The 22538-nt window shown below is 39.3% G+C and overlaps 1 protein-coding gene across 1 annotated transcript in view; it reads right to left on the reverse strand.

Annotated features, from left to right (window-relative positions):
• Positions 1-22538, reverse strand: part of LOC124794797 (gamma-tubulin complex component 4) — a 164905-nt gene that overhangs the window by 18833 nt on the left and 123534 nt on the right. The window contains exon 10 of the mRNA XM_047258454.1: positions 12127-12301. Coding sequence (XP_047114410.1) covers positions 12127-12301 — 175 coding nt within the window. The remainder of the gene's footprint in view (positions 1-12126; positions 12302-22538) is intronic.

The raw sequence follows: 22538 nt of genomic DNA on the forward strand, positions 1-22538 counted from the left end.
GTGGAGATGTGTGTATAGTAAGAATTTTTAGGATGCCACCAAAACTGAGTGGTGAAACAATTTATCAAACTCAGTACATGGTGAAGCAGATAGTGTTATAAAACTGGCAAGAGGCACAAGCAGACATGCTGCGACAGAGGTAGCTTTCAGGATATCACTGAGATAGCGGAGCAGCTGTGCGGCACATGTAGCACACCACAGCAACATCTCCAGCATTTTCTAAGTGAAAAATTTTCATGACTCCTTGGGACGTTTGAATTAACCGTGTATAAAATGCAATTCATGTAAATTAATAATATTAGAGTGGGATTAGTGACTGTTGTGAATAGTACTCTAACTCCTTTCTCGAGCAAATCGATTTATACGGGTTTATTGGGTAAAATTACTATAGCTCATTTGTAAAGAACTTTTTTACTTTTGTGGTGGCAAAAGTGAATAGGCTGTGGTGGGCACGTACTAGTGAAACCATTTAAGGATTTGGAAAGGGAGCAGGTAGTCGGTTCTTAAGATGCGTCAGACTAGATGGAAGGTGGTATGGTGGTACTATACTTCAGAGGAGGCTCAGAAATGCAGAGCGCCACCAAGCTAAATGGCGTTGCACGGGAAGACTCCCCATAACGCATAATGGCGTGTTTCATTATTGCGATGCTTTTCCGCTTCGAGTTCTGAGGTTGCTTGCTTCCTAACTCCCTTCAGAGTTATAGTCTGGTCAGTGGGCGTGTTAAGGGTTTAGGTGTGCAAGTAAATTTACTGGCGGGTTTTCAAGCTGTTGAAGTTACCTGGGTATGAGATTGAAGGATGGAAGAAATCACATTTGAAATAGGTATTACATAAGAAGATGGTACTTTCTATGTTAAATTGCTATACATTGGTTGATAGCGAAGATAGTATGTTTTAATATGTGTAAGGTCTCTTTAACAGCGGCAGTCAGGCACACGAACGGCGTGCGGAGAGAGGGGAAAGGGAGGGGGGAGGAGGGGGGGGGGGGGGTAATCAGGTGTGGGCTAGTGGGACCGCGTGGGTTGGGATGGGACGGGGAGGTAACAGCAGTGCCAGGTGTTTGAAGTGACTCCGCCCTTCACATTATGGCCGCTGCACGTGCGACTCCTTGTTGACGGGTTCACCTGATTCTGACAGGCAAAGCGCACGTGTCTACAACTTCGCAGTACCCCCGAGCCGCTGTACTTACCTTCTGAATTAACCTGAAAAAGAATGGGCGTCCGTGAGGGATGGTAGGGGGTATTTAGAATGTCACTGTTGTGTGCAGGCCATGAGCCGCAGTACAAGAATAATCATTGAGTTATCTAACATTTCTTTTGGTGTCAAAGTGACAAGTTATGTTTCTTCTTTAGGAGCAAATTTCTCAGTTACTACTGCATATTATTAATTATCACTCTGGGTGTTCAAACAGGAAAATTACTTATTGAAATATGGTGACATTTCAGGGAGAAAGTCTTTGGAATGAAAAGGTAGAGGCTTAATGCATTCATTACTTCATACAATATCCTGATACTGATCCATAAATTCTCCATATGATACTTTTATTTAGAATTAAATATATTGGTAGTGAAAATAGTATCAGTTGTGATACAAGATTTTGTGAGTTAGCAATTCCAGAATCCTATTATGTGCCATGTTCATGCCCAGAGCCGGACTGGTATGTTTAGAAGAAAGGAAGCACCCAAGTTTACCTAAGATACTCAAAAGAGAAGAGTCAAATGCGCTCCTGAAGTTGAGAAGAAGTGTGCTACCCTCTCACTGTAGAGCGGTAAGCGAAATAGATTTTGTCATAGGATAAAACTAAAGAAGTTTCATCCAAGTAAGTGAAGAATTGTAGTTCACACCCATGTGCATTTTGCACATTAAAGAGTTCACCCAGACAAACACAAGTTTCGTTGTTGTTCACCTTACTTTTTACGAAGTAATTTAGTGATGAAGTGAAGATGTTATGAGTGAGCATGGACATCGCCACTGCTACCATTTGGATACAGCGCTCCGCCATGTGTTTAGAGAGTGAGACACACCCGTTTGTTTATTCAAACAAATACACCCATGACATAATAAGATTGAAGCACCCGCTGAAAGAAGCACTAAATTGTTGATGATGAGTACCCATTACACGATGTCATAACCCAAGCACAGTAATGCGTTATCTTGTTGGAAATGTAGTTACCATGAGATTTCCATCCTAATGAATAAAAGTTTTTATTGTACAATGTTGCAGTAGTTCGCGCCCCCCTTTTTTCGTAGCACGCCAATGCTATTTCCCCAGAGCAAGGGGGAAGTAGCACAATTTAAGACAAGTAATTTCGCACAGTCAGGCATCTACATCTACATCTACATTTATACTCCGCAAGCCACCCAACGGTGTGTGGCGGAGGGCACTTTACATGTCATTGTCATTACCTCCGTTTCCTGTTCCAGGAAAGTCTCCGTGCGCACTTGAATCTCTCTAATTTTACATTCATGATCTCCTCAGGAGGTATAAGTAGGGGGAAGCAATATATTCGATACCTCATCCAGAAACGCACCCTCTCGAAACCTGGACAGCAAGCTACACCACGATGCAGAGCACCTTTCTTGCAGAGTCTGCCACTTGAGTTTGCTAAACATCTCTGTAACGCTATCACGCTTACCAAATAACCCTGTGACGAAACGCGCCGCTGTTCTTTGGATCTTCTCTATCTCCTCCGTCAACCCGACCTGGTACAGATCCCACAAAGATGAGCAATACTCAAGTATAGGTTGAACATGTGTTTTGTAAGCCACCTCCTTTGTTGATGGACTACCGTATTTACTCGAATCTAAGCTGCACTTTTTTTCCGGTTTTTGTAATCCAAAAAACCGCCTGCGGCTTAGAATCGAGTGCAAAGTAAGCGGAAGTTCTGAAAAATGTTGGTAGGTGCCTCCACAAGTAACTTCTGCCGTTGAATATATGTAGCACTACACAGGCATTCTTTGCAGGCACAAAGATAAATACTGGCGCCAAAACCTCTGCGTCAGTAAATAAATTAAAAAAAAAGGTGTAAGACAGGTTTTTTTTCTCCGCCCCGAGTTTCGACCACTGCATTTTCATACATTATCCAATGAAGTAAATACAAATTCTGTGTTGTTCATCTTCGAATGTAGCAGCATTTCAATGTACTACGAAAATCCGACTGGCACAACTATTCGGGATGTTTGTCAATATGGCCAACTCTACGTTCTTAATTTTTTCCTACCTGTGAGAAGAGATGGTTGCTAATAGGAACTTTTATGAATTGCAAATCACATGCAGTATTCTCTTCAACATAAGAATAATACGATATATAAACATTTCACCATGTATTCTTTCGTGTTTGCTGCTATCTCATTTAAATCCTGTCTGCCTAATAACCTACAAAACTAGTGTGAGACAGCAGCAAATGCGGAAGAATATACATATCATGTCATGTTTATATTCGTATTATTCTTATGCCTAATAGTGATACAATCAGAAATGAAGTACGGCAATTGACTAGATTTTTAAATCTAAGATGACTAATTTCTGTGCAGAGTGTAATGTACAAAAGAGGCGTCTGCAAAGATTTTCAAACGGAGAAAAATTTTAGCTAAACTCTCGTTCAGAACATCTATCATACGCAGTCTATTATTTGGTTCTTGTTGATCATTAGCAAAGAAAGCAGCACTGTAAGTAACAACAAATAGCAGTCTCTTGCCATTGTTTCGCTAATGAGACAATTCCTCTCTTTTTTCTATTGTAAGCGGCAGTAGCGCGCACAAAAGCAAGCCATGCCGCGAGCGGAGAAAAATTTTAGCTAAACTCTCGTTCAGAACATCTATCATACGCAGTCTATTATTTGGTTCTTGTTGATCATTAGCAAAGAAAGCAGCACTGTAAGTAACGACAAATAGCAGTCTCTTGCCATTGTTTCGCTAATGAGACAATTCCTCTCTTTTTTCTATTGTAAGCGGCAGTAGCGCACACAAAAGCAAGCCATGCCGCGAGCGGCGACAGGTCGTAAACACTTATTATCAGAAGGCGACAAACAGTGCATGACACAGTACAATAATGCATTTTCAGCCTAGAGTGACGTAAACACCTATAACAAAGAGAACGGCACTTATCAGATCAAAGAAAAATAAGCAACTGATTCAAACCAGACGAAGCACGCCTAACGCATAGCTATGGCTACCTGGTAAAGCTTAATTGCTAAGCTTACGACTCGAACCAAACTACTGTAGCTGTATCGTCATTTATTCTACCTAAATTGTGTCTCATATTACAATAGACTGACTTTGTTTCGATTTGGAGGTGCAGCCTAAAACTTTTCTCTCCCCTTGTATCTCGAGTCTCCAATTTCAGGTGCGGCTTAGATTCGGGAAAATTTTTTTTCCTTGATGTCGAGTCTCATTTTTCAGGTGCGGCTTAGATTCAAATGCGGCTTAGATTCGAGTAAATACGGTACATTTTCTAAGGACTCTTCCAATGAATCTCAACCTGGTACCCGCCTTACCAACAATGAATTTTATATGATCATTCCACTTCAAATCATTCCGCACGCATACTCCCAAATATTTTACAGAAGTTACTGCTACTAGTGTTTGTTCCGCTATCATATAATCATACAACAAAGGATCCTTCTTTCTATGTATTCGCAATACATTACATTTGTCTATGTTAAGGGTCAGTTGCCACTCCCTGCACCAAGTGCCTATCCACTGCAGATCTTCCTGCATTTTGCTGCAATTTTCTAATGCTGCAACTTCTCTGTCTACTACAGCATCATCCGCGAAAAGCTGCATGGAACTTCCGACACTATCTACTAGGTCATTTATATATATTGTGAAAAGCAATGGTCCCATAACACTCCCCTGTGGCATGCCACAGGTTGCCTTAACATCTGTAGATGTCTCTCCATTGAGAACAACATGCTGTGTTCTGTTTGCTAAAAACTCTTCAATCCAGCCACACAGCTGGTCTGATATTCCGTAGGCTCTTACTTTGTTTATCAGGCGACAGTGTGGAATTGTATCGAACGCCTTCCGGAAGTCAAGGAAAATAGCATCTACCTGGGAGCCTGTATCTAATATTTTCTGGGTCTCATGAACAAATAAAGCGAGTTCGGTCTCACACGATCGCTGTTTCTGGAATCAATGTTGATTCCTACAGAGTAGATTCTGGGTTTCCAGAAACGGCATGATACGCGAGCAAAAAACATGTTCTAAAATTCTACAACAGATCGACGTCAGAGATATAGGTCTATAGTTTTGCGCTTCTGCTCGACGACCCTTCTTGAAGACTGGGACTACCTGTGCTCTTTTCCAATCATTTGGAACCTTCCGTTCCTCTAGATACTTGCGGTACACGGCTGTTAGCATAGCATAGCCAACACCGTACCCTTGCGTTGCACTAAGCGAGCATGGTTTAATGCTGGCGGTACAAATTTAAAAACAATTTTTTGTACGTCCAATCAATCAAATGCTGAACACTGGAATGATGTCATACATCAGGCAAAGGACAACCACGAAGCCATAATACATCAGGAAGTTCGCCTCACCCACATAGAGGATAACATATTGGCAACCACCCGCTAAGAACATGAAACTGCTAGTGAGTTAGTCCACCAATATGAAAAAATGCGACATTCAATTCAGCATGATCTCACCTTTGTCCATCAGGAACTCAATAACTTAACTACCGTGCTCACGATGATGATGACCTTGCAGGTACTTTTATATAATGCACAGGCCACCCAAGTACATGTTACCTCTCTAGATGACGTCATTCAGAGCGGTTTAGGACATCAACTAAGTCCCCATCTACAACCACCTGAACTTTTTCTACAGATCTTAACCAATATTTCATCCCATCTAACAGCTCCTCTACAGATCATATATCCCATACAAGAGGCAACTCTCGCATTGTACTACAGTTCAGCTCGTGTCCAGATGGCTCAAGACCACGATTATTTGGATACTAAGATTCACCTACCAGTCACTTGTGCTAACTGTAAATTTGAAAGCTACCGCTTCCATTATTTTCCAGTATACTGGACTGCCGTACAAGTTTATGTTATGTGGAAAACTCGCGAAATCCTTGTTTTCAGTAAGAACTGCCGAACTCATTCTGTCCTATCAGAGTGTGCCTTGCAAAGCTGCCAACATGGGAAGTACTACATGTGTTCAACACTTACCCTTCACACCCATAAAAACGCGTACAAAGTCACGTTGTTTCTCACTGAGCAAGCGATCCAGCCACTATCATGTGTTACAAGTACCTTGAAGCATCACAGCCCTACAATGTTCTACTCAACAGTAGTGGTTCACTATTTAATAGCTCTCACTGCGATATCACTAGCCCCACCAAGGAAGTGGTTGCACACTTATCTTATGCCCATAATGTGCGACTCCCCCCTTTCATGTGTGATGGTACTACCGTCGCCTGACAATTGGCCATCCCTCCCCAATCACTCACATTCCCAGCTGATCCAATCTTTAACCGATGTGGTAAACAAAGAATCAGAGCAGACCACACTAGACCAAACCACCATGCATATCACAGATTGACACAATCGCCAGTATCTCAGTTCTGCATGTACACCTGTAATAACTATCTTTATTGGTTTATTGCTATTGGTAGCTTTTGGAAATGAACTTTTTACGCGACTTTGGTCGCCTCTCTCTGCTGTCCCTGAGCAGCAGCCTCTTGGGGAATATCACGCCTATGTTTCTCATTGCCCCATACTGTAGTAGTCCAGTAGAAAATTGCCATGGTCTGAGTACCATGCGAGTAGAAAAGGGATAATAAATAAATAAACTACCTCCAAAAAGAAAAGGCTTGGCTCTCCTTTAGGTATAAGCAACAAAGTGTATCACCGCATGCACAAGAAGTAATGCAACAATGTTAATCCCCTTCCCCCTTGTCATCTGTGCTTCGCCCCTTCCAGAACTCCCAACTTACACGCTCCAGCAGAAGTTGCAGTGCGCCACAGCCTGCCACTGCCCGCCGCGGCCATCAAGCTCCTCTGCTACCACCGCTAACAGCTGATCGCCGCACCTTGCTCTGCCACTCGCAGTGCCTCGCAACACCGTCCACACCATCTGCCGTCGTCCAAATTTTGTCACGCAAGATATTAATACAAAAAATATTGCCATTCTTTCAATCCTTTTCCTAAGAAAAAAGGCAGATTTAAAAAAATAAAATCAAAAATTTATTGTCAAAAATTATGTAAGGCTATCCTTCGCAGGAGCCCCATAGTAACTGTCAATTTGCGTCCCCATGCTTCTCTCCTGCAGAGGGAAGAAGGGCGTACAGTGGGGGCTAGTTTCAGCTTGTAAGTCACGTTGTATTATACCGGACAGAACCACTTTGGAACTCACATGTTACTGACGAGATAACACTACCGAACCACGCGTCTACAATTTGGCTGTCCAATAAGGAGGTTTGGGGGTGGTTACATGGGGGTGGAGCCATGGCTAGCCGCCGGTAGTGGACACACCGTCTGGTCTCTTCCACTGGCAGCTTCCGACCTGGTTAGATACTCTCCTCCCTGCTCTCTTGGGCAGGAGTTTTGGCAGCTTCTCTAGGCCTGCCCTCAACCACTTTTTACTGAAATAACTCACCATGTCTATCATAAAATATTTAAATTCATCACCTCAACAGGTGCGAACTGCTTTCCCTTCCTCACCAATCCTGACACGTTAACAGTACTGAATTTACAGTGTTACAATGCACCCTCATATGTTTGCACTACTTTGCATAAACATCATGAGAGAGTATCTGGTACTTCAATACAGTTCGAATTGCAGTTTTCGTTAAGAGACACCCATTCCACTACTTTACAAAGACTGGCACACATTTTCATCAGTATCAGAATCCAGATGCCATTTAATTCCACACCCTACTTCTTCCAGTTACAATTACTGTGGCGTTTCCTAATCTTTATAGCCACTCTGTATAGCCTTTCATAATCTCCGCTTGTGGCTATCAGTACCTGAGCCTTACCAACAACAGTTGATCTGTCAGTTTTTCCACTCCAATAGTTGCCATTGTGTTTATATAGTCTGATTAAAATTATGTGATAGTTGACACTTCACACATTGTAGCTGGCTTCCTCCAATCAGAAGGCTCAGTATTACACCCAAACTGTTCGCCATTGCCCAGCTGCCACAACAATTAGTTCACTTCCAATTCTTAGTCTGGCTTTCTTTCTTTTTGTGTTTGGGTGCAAAATCCTGTGCCTGACCCTTTTATATTTCATCTCATTTCTATACCATTAAGATGTCAAAGGGTACTTATGGACAGCATGAACCACTACTATTGATCATTACTACCCATACCATCAGCTTGACATCTTGGCCTTATATTATCTTGTGAACAAATGTAGCATTGTTTCATTTAGCATGCTCTCTCTACATGAAACACCTCAATTATCATGCTCATCGTTAAAGTGTCACTAAGTGTAAGAAAAATAAAAGTTGATCCATTCATTATGCCCCTATCCACACTGCTTCTCCATGACACACTGCGGGCCTCTGTGTAAAGGACCAATGCCAACTGCAGACAGTTTTGGTCGATTTCTGTATAACATTGCCATTTGCATGGTTCATGGCAAGTCAACTGCATTCTGACAACTATTATGATGAACTGTGGCTCAGATGTAGTGAATCTTTCATTGTGTATTTTCAGGAAACAAGGAGTCCAAAGTCATGAAATCACACTTTGAAACACTATAATGGTATTTACTACCCCATATTGTTAATGGCCAGCTTCTGTCTTCTCAAAGTCTCAGGGTGCCATAGATTCCTCTAGATCACACTGTTTGTACATTGCACCATCTGCAATTGTATCAGAGTAAACACAAGCTTGGAACACTGACAAGACTTTGAATTTCAACAATTGAGAATTGTCTGAAACATACATCATGTGACTAGTGAAGGGAAGCATCCTTTTACCTCTTTCTGTAGTAATACTAACAAGTATAATCCACAATTTTTAAACACAGTATATTCTCTAAAACTGAGGCAATTGTCGCATTCTTTTCCAGTCAATTAAACTGAACCCCAAGTACCATCAATAAAAAAACTGCTCTATCACTAACCTGATAGCGGTCTTAGAAGTACACACATAGTGCACACAGCTAATGGTCGAGCAGCTTTTTCAGAGCTACCAATTTAATCTGGACGGAGTGTCCACAATGAAAGTTCCAGTTTCAAAATGCTGTAGAAAGAGAACCATTGTTCAGAATATCATTAGATTTGAACAGCACAGTATTGGCACAGGGGGAAACACTATGGAATAAAAAAACTTTAACGAAAATTTGACCAACAGATGGCACTGTAAGCATCAGAATGTGCGCACCAACAGACACGCAGTACACAGTTGTTCCTCAGTTTGTGTCCGAGCCAGCAAACATGACTGTCCCCATGAAGGATTGGGCTCTGCTGGTAAAGTTCTTTTAGAAGGATGGTGACTGTGCAACTGCAGCCCTGTCAAAGTTCTGGACACCCAAGGGTATGAAAAAAGGCATTAGTCCAATGTCTGCTATGGGTCTGGAGAAAATGATTACAAGATTTGAAAAAGACAGGATTTTTTGTGGTGCAGTGTGACAGTTAGTTATATGTTTCACACATCATTTGAATGATTCTTTTATTGAAATGATGTGGAACCAGTCTATAGACAGACAGACACACACACACACACACACACACACACACACACACACTAGCGCGCGCGCGATTAGTTGTAACACTAATGAACACATTATTATTTTTATTCCTATTTATGCAACTAAATTTATATAATTTTTTAACTGGCTGCCAGTTTGTAAGAAAAAATTCATCAATAGAATAGAAGGATTGCCCAGGAGAAATGATTTAAAATAGATTAAAACTTGATATTATATTGTTTTGTGAGCAAAGGTAGGATTGTTTCATTTTCTATACTCTCCCCAGATGAAAACACCTTAGTTGTCATGTTCATCATTAAAGAGTCACTAACAGTAAGAAAAACAAAAGGTGCTCCATTCATCATGGCCCCCATTCCCAATGTTTCTCCATGAAACACCACAGGCCTCTGTGTAAAGAGGTCAGCTTCAAAATGCCAACTGCAGTTTTGGCTGATTTCTGCATGACCACCATTTACATGGTTCACAGCGGATCTGTTGCATTCTGAAGAGTATTATGATGGACTGTGGCTCAGATGTAGTGAATCTCCCATTCTGCCTGTTCAGAAAATAAATTATCCTGAACTTCCTAGAGCACATGCTATTGTTTGCATGTGAGTACAGAGTCATGAAATCCTTAATTTGAATCACTGCAATGTTATTTACTACCTCATGTTGTTACTGGCTACCTTCTGTCTTCTTAAAGTCTCAGGATGCCCCAATCCTGGCAGAAAGCACTTGATGCGACATCTGTTGAATATGTGGCCACAGCACTGTAGGAGGGGTCACACAGGGGTGTGCGAACACGGACTGCACAGAGAATTGCTTGAACATTGGACATGCCTGTGAACATGGTGTATGAAATCCTGTGAAACATCCTGCATCGTTATCCATACAAAATCATCCATGTTTAGGAGTTGCTTCCTGCTGACCTGCCAGCAAGACAAATATTCTCTCTGGAATTTCTTGCTCACGTGGAAGCAGATAATGAATGCCCATGGAACATTTCAATCTCCAAGGACATGTCAATATGCAGAACTGCAGGATATGGACAACAGAAAATCTGCATGCACATCCACCAGTACCACTCCTTTTTGCAAAGGTGATTATGTGGTGTGGGTTGCACCAATGTTTATCACAGACCTGTCAATTTGCATTTTGTTACGTGTACCATCACTGGTAAACACTATGAGTCATTAGATCACCAACACCATTCCAACCCTTCAACATGTGGATAGATGGTACTCCTTCATACAATGCTCAGCCAGTGAAGTGGCTGCTGCGGAGGCATTTTGGAAATGTTAGAATTATCAGCCATCATTTCCCTACAGCCTGGCTGCCCACATCACCTGATCTTAATCTGTGTGACTTGCAGCTGTGGGAAATTCTGAAAAAAGTTGTGCTCAGTGCCCCAATAACAAACTTAGCTGAACTGAAGGCATGCACTGTGCAACACATTCTGAATGTGACCCCCAAGACACTCCAATCTGTTGTGTAACATGCTGTTTCTCAATTTCAGATTGTGGCAGAAGACAGTGCACAGCATGCTGAACATGTTTTGTGTAAGTCTCATGGTAATAAGAAGCATACATCATTTTAATTTTTATGTTGTTTTTGGCGCCAGGAAAATTAAAAACTGTTGTCATTTTGCTCTTTATGCAATTTTTTGCCTCTGACAATTAAAAACCACTTTTTTCCATCTGATGTGGTATGATCTTACCATAATGGATGGGGTTACCTAACTAACAGGGCCACAATGTCATATTGTGATTCATCTGCCATTTGTAGCCGACTACATTTACATTAAGACACTTATAGTGTCATTTATAATGGCATTTCCTGCTGTGTCAACAATTTGCTGTTCACATCTGGCATCATTCGAAGCAGTGGTTCTCTTTCTACAGCATTTTGAAACTGAACTTTAATTATGGACATCCTGTATGTAAGATGGTAGTATTTTATTTTAAAAATCTTACACATTTGTATTATGTAGTGATGTAGACTGACTCACACTGTGATAATGGGAACAGTGGCTACACCACAACGAAGCCACAGTGCATGAGTACTACTCTCTATTTTAAAAAAGTACAGTGGAGCACAACAACTTAATATTCATTCAAAATAGTTCTGTCTGATTTTTTATATTACCCTGAATAAAGCAAATATTCAAAAGAAACATTCTTCAGGGAACGGAAGAGATAAACAGAAAACCAACAGATCCAATAAAAGGCATAAATTGCCAATACCTGAGAGATGCTTCAGAAAGAAAAACAAATATAAACTAATGTGTTGGATCAAATGGATGATTATCTTGAACAATAATCAATTTGTATTATCTATAAATAAAGGAACGATTTATTATGAAATTACATTTTCTTCTGGGTTCCTATTCATAATAAAAATCAAAAAACTCAAGAGGTTAACCACATAATCTTCACGCAAGAAACAAAAAATAGCTATGAGTAGATCATGGACTTACATATTTTTTATGCTCATATGATCATTCCAGATGTGATGAAGGTCATATTGTGTTTTCTTAACATGCAGCAGAAAGCTAAAAAGGCGATCATAGTTCCTGAGTACTTCATCAGTAAACATTAAATGCAATGGCCAATCTACTTTATATTTCAAGCTTAATAATTCCCATCCATTTCCTGTAATAACAGAAAATGATCAAATCAGATGTGACTATTTATTTATCACAAATTCCTTAGCATGTCAGTGTGAACACGGCCTTATACAAAAACATCACATATGATAAATATACATAGGAAACACAGGGTGACAATAGAAAAGTTGTGTATCTAGCAATCAGTCTTCATACATATTGCAACCAATTACATGTTGTGTCACATGAGATTACATATTATAGCCCTAACTTTTGCTTGTATACTGACTTTTAAGTAAATGAATGATATTTCAATATCAGAAACACATATACTTAAATTGTAGATTTTTATTCCCTTGCATTGTTGTTGTGGTCTACAGTCCAAAGATTGGTCTGATGTAGCTCTCCATACTACACTATCTGGTGCAAGCCTCTTTATCTTCAAGTAGCTACTGCAACCTACATCTATCTGAACCTCCTTACTGTATTCGTCTCTTTGTCTCCCTCTCCCCCTTTCCCTACAATACTAAACTGATGATACATTGATGTCTCAGAATGTGTCCAACCAACTGATCACTTTTTTTTAGTCAGGCTGTGCCACAAATTTCTTTTTCTCTCCGATTATATTCAGCACTTCCTCATTAGTTACCCAATCTATCTGTCTAACCTTCAGCATTCTTCTGTAGCTTCATCACATTTCAAAAGCTTCTATTCTAGTCTCGTCTGAACCATTTATCATCCACATTTCCACTTCCATACAAGGCAACACTCCACAAAAATAACTTCTGAAAAGGCTTCCTAATACTTAAGTCTATATTAAATGTTTACAAATTTGTCTTCTTCAGAAACACTTTTCTTCCCTTTGCCAGTCTACATTTTATATTCTCTCTACTTCGGCCATCATCACTTATTATACTGTCCAAACAGCAAAACTCATCTACTAATTTTTGTGTCTCATATCCTAATCTAATTCCCTCAAAATCATCTCATATAATTCGACTACATTCCATTACCTTTATACAAATTTTGCTATGGTTTCCCTTGCTGCCTGTTCAGTCCACAGATCGAATAATGTACGAGATATGCTACAATCCTGTCTCATTCCCTATTCAACCACTCATTCCTTTCATGCCACTTGACTCTTAAATTTGCTGTCTGCCGATAAACTTGTAAATAATGTTTTGCTCCCTGTATTTTACCCTTGTTACCTTCAGAATTTCAAAGAATGTATTCCGGTCCACGTTGTCAAAAGCTTTCTCTAAATCTACAAATGCTATAAACATAAATTTGCCTTTCCTTAACCTATCCTGTAAGAGAAGTTGTAGAATATGTATTGCTTTGTGTGTTCCTACATCTACCCAGAATCCAAACTGATACATCCTGAGGTCAGCTTCTACCAGTTTTTTTATTCTTCTGAAAATAATTTGTGTCATTATTTTGTGACAATGATTTATTAAAACTGATAGTTCAGAAATATTCACAACTGACAGCACCTGCTTTCTTTAAAATTGGAATTATTATATTCTTCTTGAAGTCTGAGGGTATTTTGACTGTCTCACACATCTTGCACACCACGTGGAATAGTTTTTTCGTGGCTGGCTCTCCAAAAGGTTCGGAAAAAGCTGACTGCAGACCAATTCTACTGTCCCCAACATGCATTTAGTGTAAAGAAATTAGGGTCTATAGGGAGGCAAACAGGCAGTTGTTTTTCTCTTGCTCTATTTGCAAAGGGAACAGGATAGGAAGTGTCTAGCAGTGCTACACTGCACTACACATCATAAGATGGCTTAAGGAAAATATATGTAGAAGGTATCAGTAGTTTTTAATCATCATCATCATCATCATCATCATCTACTCCAAGCGCCTTGTTTAAACTTACACCTTCCAGTGCTCTGTCAAATTCCCCTTGCAGTATCATATGTCCCATCTCATCTTCATCCATGTCCTCTTCATTTTCCATAGTATTACCTTCAACTTATTTCCTTTGCACAGCCCCTCTTATATAATCCTTTCACCTATGTGTTTTCCCTTCTTTGTTTAGTACTGGTTTTCCATCAAAACTTGATATTCATATAGCTGCTTCTCTTTTCTCCACAGGTCTCTTACCTTCCTGAAGATGGTATCCATTTTTCCTCTAGTTATATACGCTTTCATAGACTTACATCTGTCTTGCACTTAACCATTTTGCACTTTCCATCAACCTCAATTTTTAGATGTCTATGTTCCCTTTTGCCTGCTTCATTGGCTACAGTTTTAGCTTTTCTCCTTTCATCAGTTAAATTCCTTTGATATCCAAGGACATCTACGAAGCCTTATCTTTTTACATTTTTCAGCCTTAAATCTTGTGCTGTTTTCAATATTTCATCTCTCAAAACTACTCATTTGTCTCCTACTGTATTCCTTTCCCTGTTTCAGTCAGTCATTGCCTAATGCATTCTCTGAAGCTCTCAACAATCTCTGGTTATTTCAACTTATCCAGGTGACAAATGCTTAATTTAATACCTTGTTCCAGTTTCTTCTGATTTAATCTACAGTTCATAAGCACAAACTGTGGTCAGGGTCCACATCTGCCCCTCAAATGGTCTTAAAGTTTAAAATCTGTATCCAAAATCTGTGTCTTCCTATTATATAATCGGTCTGAAACCTCACAGTGTCTCCAGGCCTTTTATGCGCACACAACCTTCTTTCATGACTCTTAAATCAAATGTTATGGATGATTAAGTTATGCTCTGTGCAAAATTCTACCAGGTGGCTTGCTTTTTCATCCCTTTCTCCAAGTACACATCCTCCTATATTTTTCCTTCTCTTCCTTTTCTATCACTTACCTACTAACAAATTCGCGTCCCCTTTCACTATTAAATTTTGGTACCCCTTAACTAGCTGAATAATTTCGTTTACATCATCACAGATTTTTTCAGTCCCTTCATCATGTTGCATTACTGTGGTGGGTGTTGGTGTCTACCTCTATATCTATATCTATACTCTGCATGGCAGAGAGTACTAGAGTTGGCAACTCATTTGAAATCTGGCTTCGATGGAGAGGGATAGACCACCTGGAAGGTGTTCTATACACGATGGAAATAACTGTGAGATCACGCACCATCTGTTGATAGTACTGTGTACTATTTCATGTGCTCTCACTACTTTCAGCACAAACAATCAAATAAAGTTAATGTGAGCGTGGTGGCTGATAGGAGTGACCACAAAGGTATTGCTATGTATGTTCATTCTGTTGAGTCACCTCTCTGTGTGTCAATGTAGTTTGGGCGGGTAGTACAAATAGTTACCATTAAGAATTCGTGTGGCTATGGAAGTAACTGTCAGAGGTCGGTATTTTTCTCTGGCAGTTCTCAAACTCTCTGGCAGTTAATGGGCTACCGCTACAGGTAACCTGGAAGTTGGTAACTGTTCCTGACTCCGATTAAAGGTCATAGAACCTGGTGATATTTCCAGAGAGGATAGTTACAGGAGTGAACAAGACATTTTCATATTGCTATGGTAACAACTGCTGGCCATCGGGGGTTCCAGAGATTATACAACTAACAGGATTCTATTCTCTCCATTTCTTGTAGTTCTGGAACAGGTGTCACTCTCTTTCCAGCCTTTGATTGCATTGGAAGGTTCTTGCTTTTCTCTGTGTTGTTGCCACTAGGCTATTAGTACTAGAAATAGTCTTATACATGGAAAGCTATGAAATATTGTAGAATATGCCACATTTTAATATTTTTTAGGGGTTTTCTAGGTATCCACAATTTTCCCCAAGTGAAATTCCCTGATATTTCCCCGATTTCCAGACAAGTTTTAGCACTTTTCCATGACAAATTTAGAGATCTCACGGGTAAGTAAAGACATAAGTTGACAAAACATGTAAGGACTTCTGTATTTCTCCCACGTGTGAGCAAAAATCTTAATACTAACATCAACATCTTTTGTAATAAACTGTTTGTAGATGGAGAAAGCGAGGCAAATGGTATGTGTGTTTCATTAAGACCACTATTGCTATTTTATTTCAATAAAGCAAAACACATCTGGTGATAAAAACACACATTTCCTTGGAGTAATTACACAGATTTAAAATACCTTCACTGGTTTCAGAAATAAACTCACAAAAAGGTGGGCCTCTTGAAAGAAATGTACAAGGCAGGGAAGAGTTGTGTAAACTAAAACTATAGGTGACCGCCAATAAAATGTTGGTTCTACTATGTTCAAATGATTCAAATGGCTCTGAGCACTATGGGACTTAACTGCTGTGGTCATCAGTCCCCTAGAACTTAGAACTACTTAAACCTAACTAACCTAAGGACATCACACACATCCATGCCCGAGGCAGGATTCGAACCTGCGACCGTAGCGGTCACGCGGTTCCAGACTGTAGTGCCTAGAACCGCACAGACACTCCGGCCGGCACTACTATGTTTGTTATTGTCGGTTATTACCCACTGTGTTATATCTATTATTACAGGTATTGTGTGATTTTTCTTTCGAGAAATATATGAGTATATTGCGTACAAACCGCCAGCGACTGGTACAATTTGTTTCTGCTTACTGTCCATACTTTCTAACATAGAAACTACTTTTGAAGTGCCAAAATGTGCTACAATAAATAAAATATCTATAAAATGCCACACTGTACAATGTTGTTGTGGTGAGACAGTCACAATTCCTGAAATTCATCACCCATGGCCTCTGCCTGTTGAAGAGCACCCATGTCCTGGGTCCATGGATAAACCACGAAAATCTGCCGCATTATGCCACAAAACAAAGAGACCCAGCCTGCTACTACACTAGCAGCAAGAAGTGGTGGCAGCACCAACTACAAACTATGGGGAGTGGTAGGAAAGGGAGAAGCAGTAAGGATGAGGGAGTAGGGAAGTTGCAAATGTTCTCAGCTGCACCCAACCAGAGATGATGCATGACCTCTCAGTAAACAAACATTCCATCTACTGAGACAAAAAGTGAGATTTTTCCACTGTTTTTTTCAAATTCCCCTGATATTTCCCTGATTTACCTGACATGTTCGAAATTCCCTGATTTCCAGAACTTGTGGCAACCCTGTGTTTTACACTTACTGAAATATTTGCGTCTTGTAGGTGAACTAAAAATTGAAAATAGTTGAATATCTTCTCAACAGGTATGCTTACAACAATAATCATGTCAGATACTTTGTCAAATAAAAGTATAGATTTACTTATATTAGGGCTTACTAGTACTTGTGCATACTATGTGAATGTTTTTGAATAATATATGCTTTTTTGTTTCCAAACAGACTCAGGTCAGTTCATTTTCTATTATGTTAAGCAACATTAAAAAATTTTTTGTCAAGTGCACTCACTGCTGTGTTGAGGTTCTGTTACGTGCAAAACTTAGCCCTTCATTTTAAGTGCTCACATTCCACATCTATGAATTAGTCTGTTACATATTCTGACATTTAACTGTCATTATATTAAATTGTAAAAAGAAAAAAAAGTCAAAGCAGGCAGGTGGCACTGAGAGATGAAGTTTTTATTATTGCCTTATATTTGTGACAGAAGGGGAAAAAACATGGAGTTGACATGTAAAGTATTCCTCAGAAGAGGAACTATGTTACTGAGAAATTTCTAAAAACTTAATGCAGATTCATATTCCCAACATCAATACTATTAATTCAGACTCTCACAATTTGAATACCCAGAGAAGAATTAGATTAACAGAGTAAAAAAGGTATAATAATGACTTCTGAATCGTTTAAATCTGTTACCTTTATGAGGTCAACACAACCAATCATCCGCTGGAATTCTGCATACAATAATCCTAAACTTCAGAGATACACAACAAATCGAATGCTTGGAGAAATGTAATTTAGTCATACTACCACCAAAAAACTTTAAGACCCTCAAATTTCGCATTAAACTTAGATTAGTGTACTCACACTTTCTTTGAATAGACTATATCATACAAGAGTAAATGAATCTCTCATGTTATGTATATTTTTTGTTGTATTACAAGGCCATACACTTATTCTATTAAGCGAACAACACAAGAAATTAAGCTTCGAATTTTACCTACAGTATTCAGCTTATGTATTGGTTCATACTTAAAACAGCACTTAAACAGTGCTGTGGTGAAGGTCCGTGTACTTTCTGTTGCAGCTGCTAGGATAATATTTTTAATAGCGACCAATATCCTACATACGTACAATATGAAACACCAATAACCGTTCAAACATCAACTGAAATGTACAGGACAGTTAAGTAGCTAAGATTATCACATGATTCACATGATATTCATGCCACTTTGCACTACTCGTAGTCATAATTATACTGATAACTAAACTGATGGATTCCACCTACTTCATTATTTTAGCTGTAGCCCTATCTGGAGTATTTGCTAGTGAAAAATAACTGAGAGTTATAAATAACTGTTAAGAATAATGGTCAAAAATAACTTTAACCATAATAGTGGTTACTCCAAAATAACCGTTTGGCCCACCTCTAGAGAGTACGTCCAACTGAACCAGTTATTATAGTTTTTTTCTAGTTCCATTCACATGCGGAGCATGGGAAGAATATTTAAATACCTCTGTGCATGCTGTAATTAATCTAATCTTGTCCTCAGGATTCTTATGTGAAGTTTACCACCTGCTTTATCCGCGACTGAGCCTATGTGATTGTCGAATTTGATATCCCTACTAAGTGTTACACCTAGTTTGGTTGATTCAGCTGTGATACACTGATATTATAGTCATTTTTCCACTTTGTTAAATGCACAAAATCATATTTCTTAATATTTAAAGCAAGTTGCCAATCTTTGCACCACTTTGAAATCATCAATTTATACAGCTTCTTTCAGATAATACTTTATTACAGATAACATCATCTGCAAAAAGTCTGAGGATGCTATTAACATTGTCCACAAGGTTCTTAGTATATAATATGAACAGCAAGGCTCCAAACACACTTCCCTGGGGCACACCTGAAGTTATTTCTATATCTGATGATGACTCTCCATCCAAGACAACCTGCTGCATACTCTCTACCAAAAAAATCCTCAATCCAGACACAAATTTCACTTGATACAACACACGACCATAGTTTTGACAATAAGCATAGATGTGGTACTGAGTCAAATGCTTTCTGGGCATCAAGAAATACTTAATCTACCCAAATGCCTTGATCAAAAGCTTTCGGTATGGAACGTTAGAAAAGTATGAGTTGGGTTTCGCATAATCAACATTTTCGAATCCATACTGATTGGCATGGAGGAGGTCATTTTGCTTGAGATACCTCATTAAGTTTGACCTGAGAATATGTTCTAAGATTCTACAAGAAATCAATGTCAAGGATACCTGGCAATAGTTTTGTGGATCATTTCTACCTTCTTGTAAACAGGTGTGACCTGTGCTTTCTTCTGACAACTGAGCATGGTGTTTTGTTCAAGGAATCTATGATAGATTATAATCAAAAGACATGCTAACTCAGCTGCAAACCCAGCATATGATCTGATAGAGATTCCATTGTGACCTACAGCTTTCTTCAGTTTTAGTAATTTTAACTGGTCTCAACACTACTGACACTCATTTCTATAATCTTCTCTCTGGTATGGGGATTAAATTGGGGCAGTTCTTGGTTTTACTGCACATCTATCTTGGCTATAATAATGTGTTCACTTTACTGTTCATAGTAGCTTACCCCTGTTCCTATTTTCTTATTCATTATTAGACCCACTATTCCAGTACCTCTACTCAATTTTGTATTTACAACCCAGTATCCACCTGACCAGAAGTCCTGCTCCTACTGTCATGAAACTTCACTAACTCCCACTACATCCAACTTCAACCTATCCACTTCCTATTTTAGTTTTCTAATTTACCTGCCCCAGTAAGGGAGTTAATGTTCCATTCTCAGCCAGGAGTACGTCAATTTTATTTTTTCCTGATATGACATCCTCCTGAGTAGACTCTGCCCAAAGATTTGAATTTTACCTCCGGAATATTTTACTCAAGATGATGCATCAATATTTAACCATACAGTAGAGCTTTATGCCCTCTGGCAAATTAATAGCTGTACTTCCCCTTGCTTTCAGCCACTCACAATACCAGCACAGCAAGACCTTGCTGGTTGAAGTTAAAAGGCCAGATCAGTCAATCGTTCAGATGTTGTCCCTGCAACTACCGAAAAGGGTGCAACCCCTCTTGAGGAAGCATGTTTCCTGGCCTCTCAACAAATACAGTTCCATTGCGGTCGCACCTACAGAAGGGCTATCTCTATCATTGAGGCACACAAACCATCCCACCATGGCAACTTCCTTGGAGAAGGTTTCACTTACGAAATGATAATACCAATATCACTGATATTTTGATCATCTTTTAATTGTACATAACTGATCTCTTAAGAAGAAGCTTCAGAAACATTTTCAGAGAGAAACATAATATTTTACATGTTACATAATATAAAATATTCACTTTTCATTGTCATCTTCGCAGGATGTTCAAATCACCTTGGTGTGGTTTTACATACACGTTTGGAACACGCCACACATACTCAGAAATGCTCTCCCTCATTTGTACTTGGATTTCTATGACGACGCCACCTTCTTTTCTAGGCAGTTGTAGTGCCCCCCCCTTTTTTTACGCACACTTGCGTACTGTCACCACTCTCCCTTCTAGATAAAGCTACATTTTCTTTTTCTTGTAGACTCTGATGTTTATAAGAACTATTCATCCTTCTGGACAACGCAGTCAATTAGCATGTCCGTAGCCACAGTCTGCAGAAATTCACATCTTGTAACTTTATTAACAGAGCTCAATTTGTATAGGGCATATGAATTCAGAGCCGACACTTTACCAAATGAAAAACAAATTGTAATGTTGGTCTACTCCACCTTTTGTATGGTTGTAAAACTTTACAAGTTCCAGCCTTTTCTGAGAGGCTCTGTTTTCATTGATCTTTCGGTCATCAGGCATTGTGGAGATTTGGCTGGAACATATGACAACAGTGTCACAATTCTTGTAGAACTGAATACACTTGAAGCTACAATTCTTTGTGTATTGTAAAAAAATGGGGGGGGGGGGGGGGGACATCTTGTTTGTTCGTACATGATATTCTGACTAACATCAACATTTTCTTCAATAGAATTCTTGCAAGAGGCACACTGGTATACCACTTCTCTGTCTGTACCTATTACAGAAATAACAAGACAAATTTAAAAATTCATTAGATGGAATGTTCTAGAGTCTGCCAAAGCAGAAACCTTTGTGGCATACTTCTTTGGCGTATTTGACACATATTGTCAGGAGAAACACTTTCCTCAAAACGGAATGGGTTGCTCATCAATTGTTGCATATTCATCTGGAGAATACAACTTCAATTACATATCTAGCAATGGTGTGATGACTTCATACAATGCAGCTAACTTATCAGTCTTTTCCCTCTCATGCCTAGAGGTCCAGAGTATTTTTTTCCACAAAAGCAAAGTAAAAACAGTAATCTTCTCTATAGCATAGTAACTGGAAATACAGGAGGTCCGTCCATATCCCACACATTTGTTAAATTCACATGGAAAGCTTTTCAAGTTCCTTCATATAGCAGGAGGCCCACACAGCCATTCATCTCCACACAGTTTTTATCTTGGACATCATGAGGTCCGTCATACCGTCAACAAAAGTTTGTCAAATGCATATAAATGTATCTATAAATTATAGAGCACAGCAATCAGTCTTTTTTCTTTTTTTGAGGTTTTATTACGCAAATCCAGATTTCAGCTAGTGCCTAGCCATTATCAAAGCACTATTTTTTAATCTCGATGCATGTTAGTTCCCTGTTGTTTGGGAATCAGTCGTAGTTCTTTCAAAGTATTCAAAGAACTGTGACTGATGCCCGAACAACAGGGAACTATCATGCATTGAGATTAAAAAATAGTGCATTGATAATGGCTAGGCACTAGCCAAAATCTGGATTTGCGTAATAAAACCTAAAAATAGACAACTGATTGCTGTGCTCTATAATTTATAAATCACGTAACAGTCGCTGAGTGCATCCACTTCCCTAATGGAAGGTAACCTGATGCACATAAATCTACGTAACAATGGTACCTTTTAATTTATCATCAAACCTAAAGAGAAAAGATGGCTATGGGAGTCTTTCCTGCTGGAGCCAGCACTAAAGAACCTGATTTGTGGGAAACAACGTAATGGCTTTTGGGTCTTCCCTTATAACTAACTGGTTTTATCTGCCATTTAGTCTGCTCATCTTTACTCATACTGTTATCTTACGTAGGAAATTAATTTCAAGATTTGTCCCTTAAAG

This window comes from Schistocerca piceifrons, chromosome 4, assembly GCF_021461385.2.
Source record: "Schistocerca piceifrons isolate TAMUIC-IGC-003096 chromosome 4, iqSchPice1.1, whole genome shotgun sequence".
NCBI lineage: Eukaryota > Metazoa > Arthropoda > Insecta > Orthoptera > Acrididae > Schistocerca > Schistocerca piceifrons.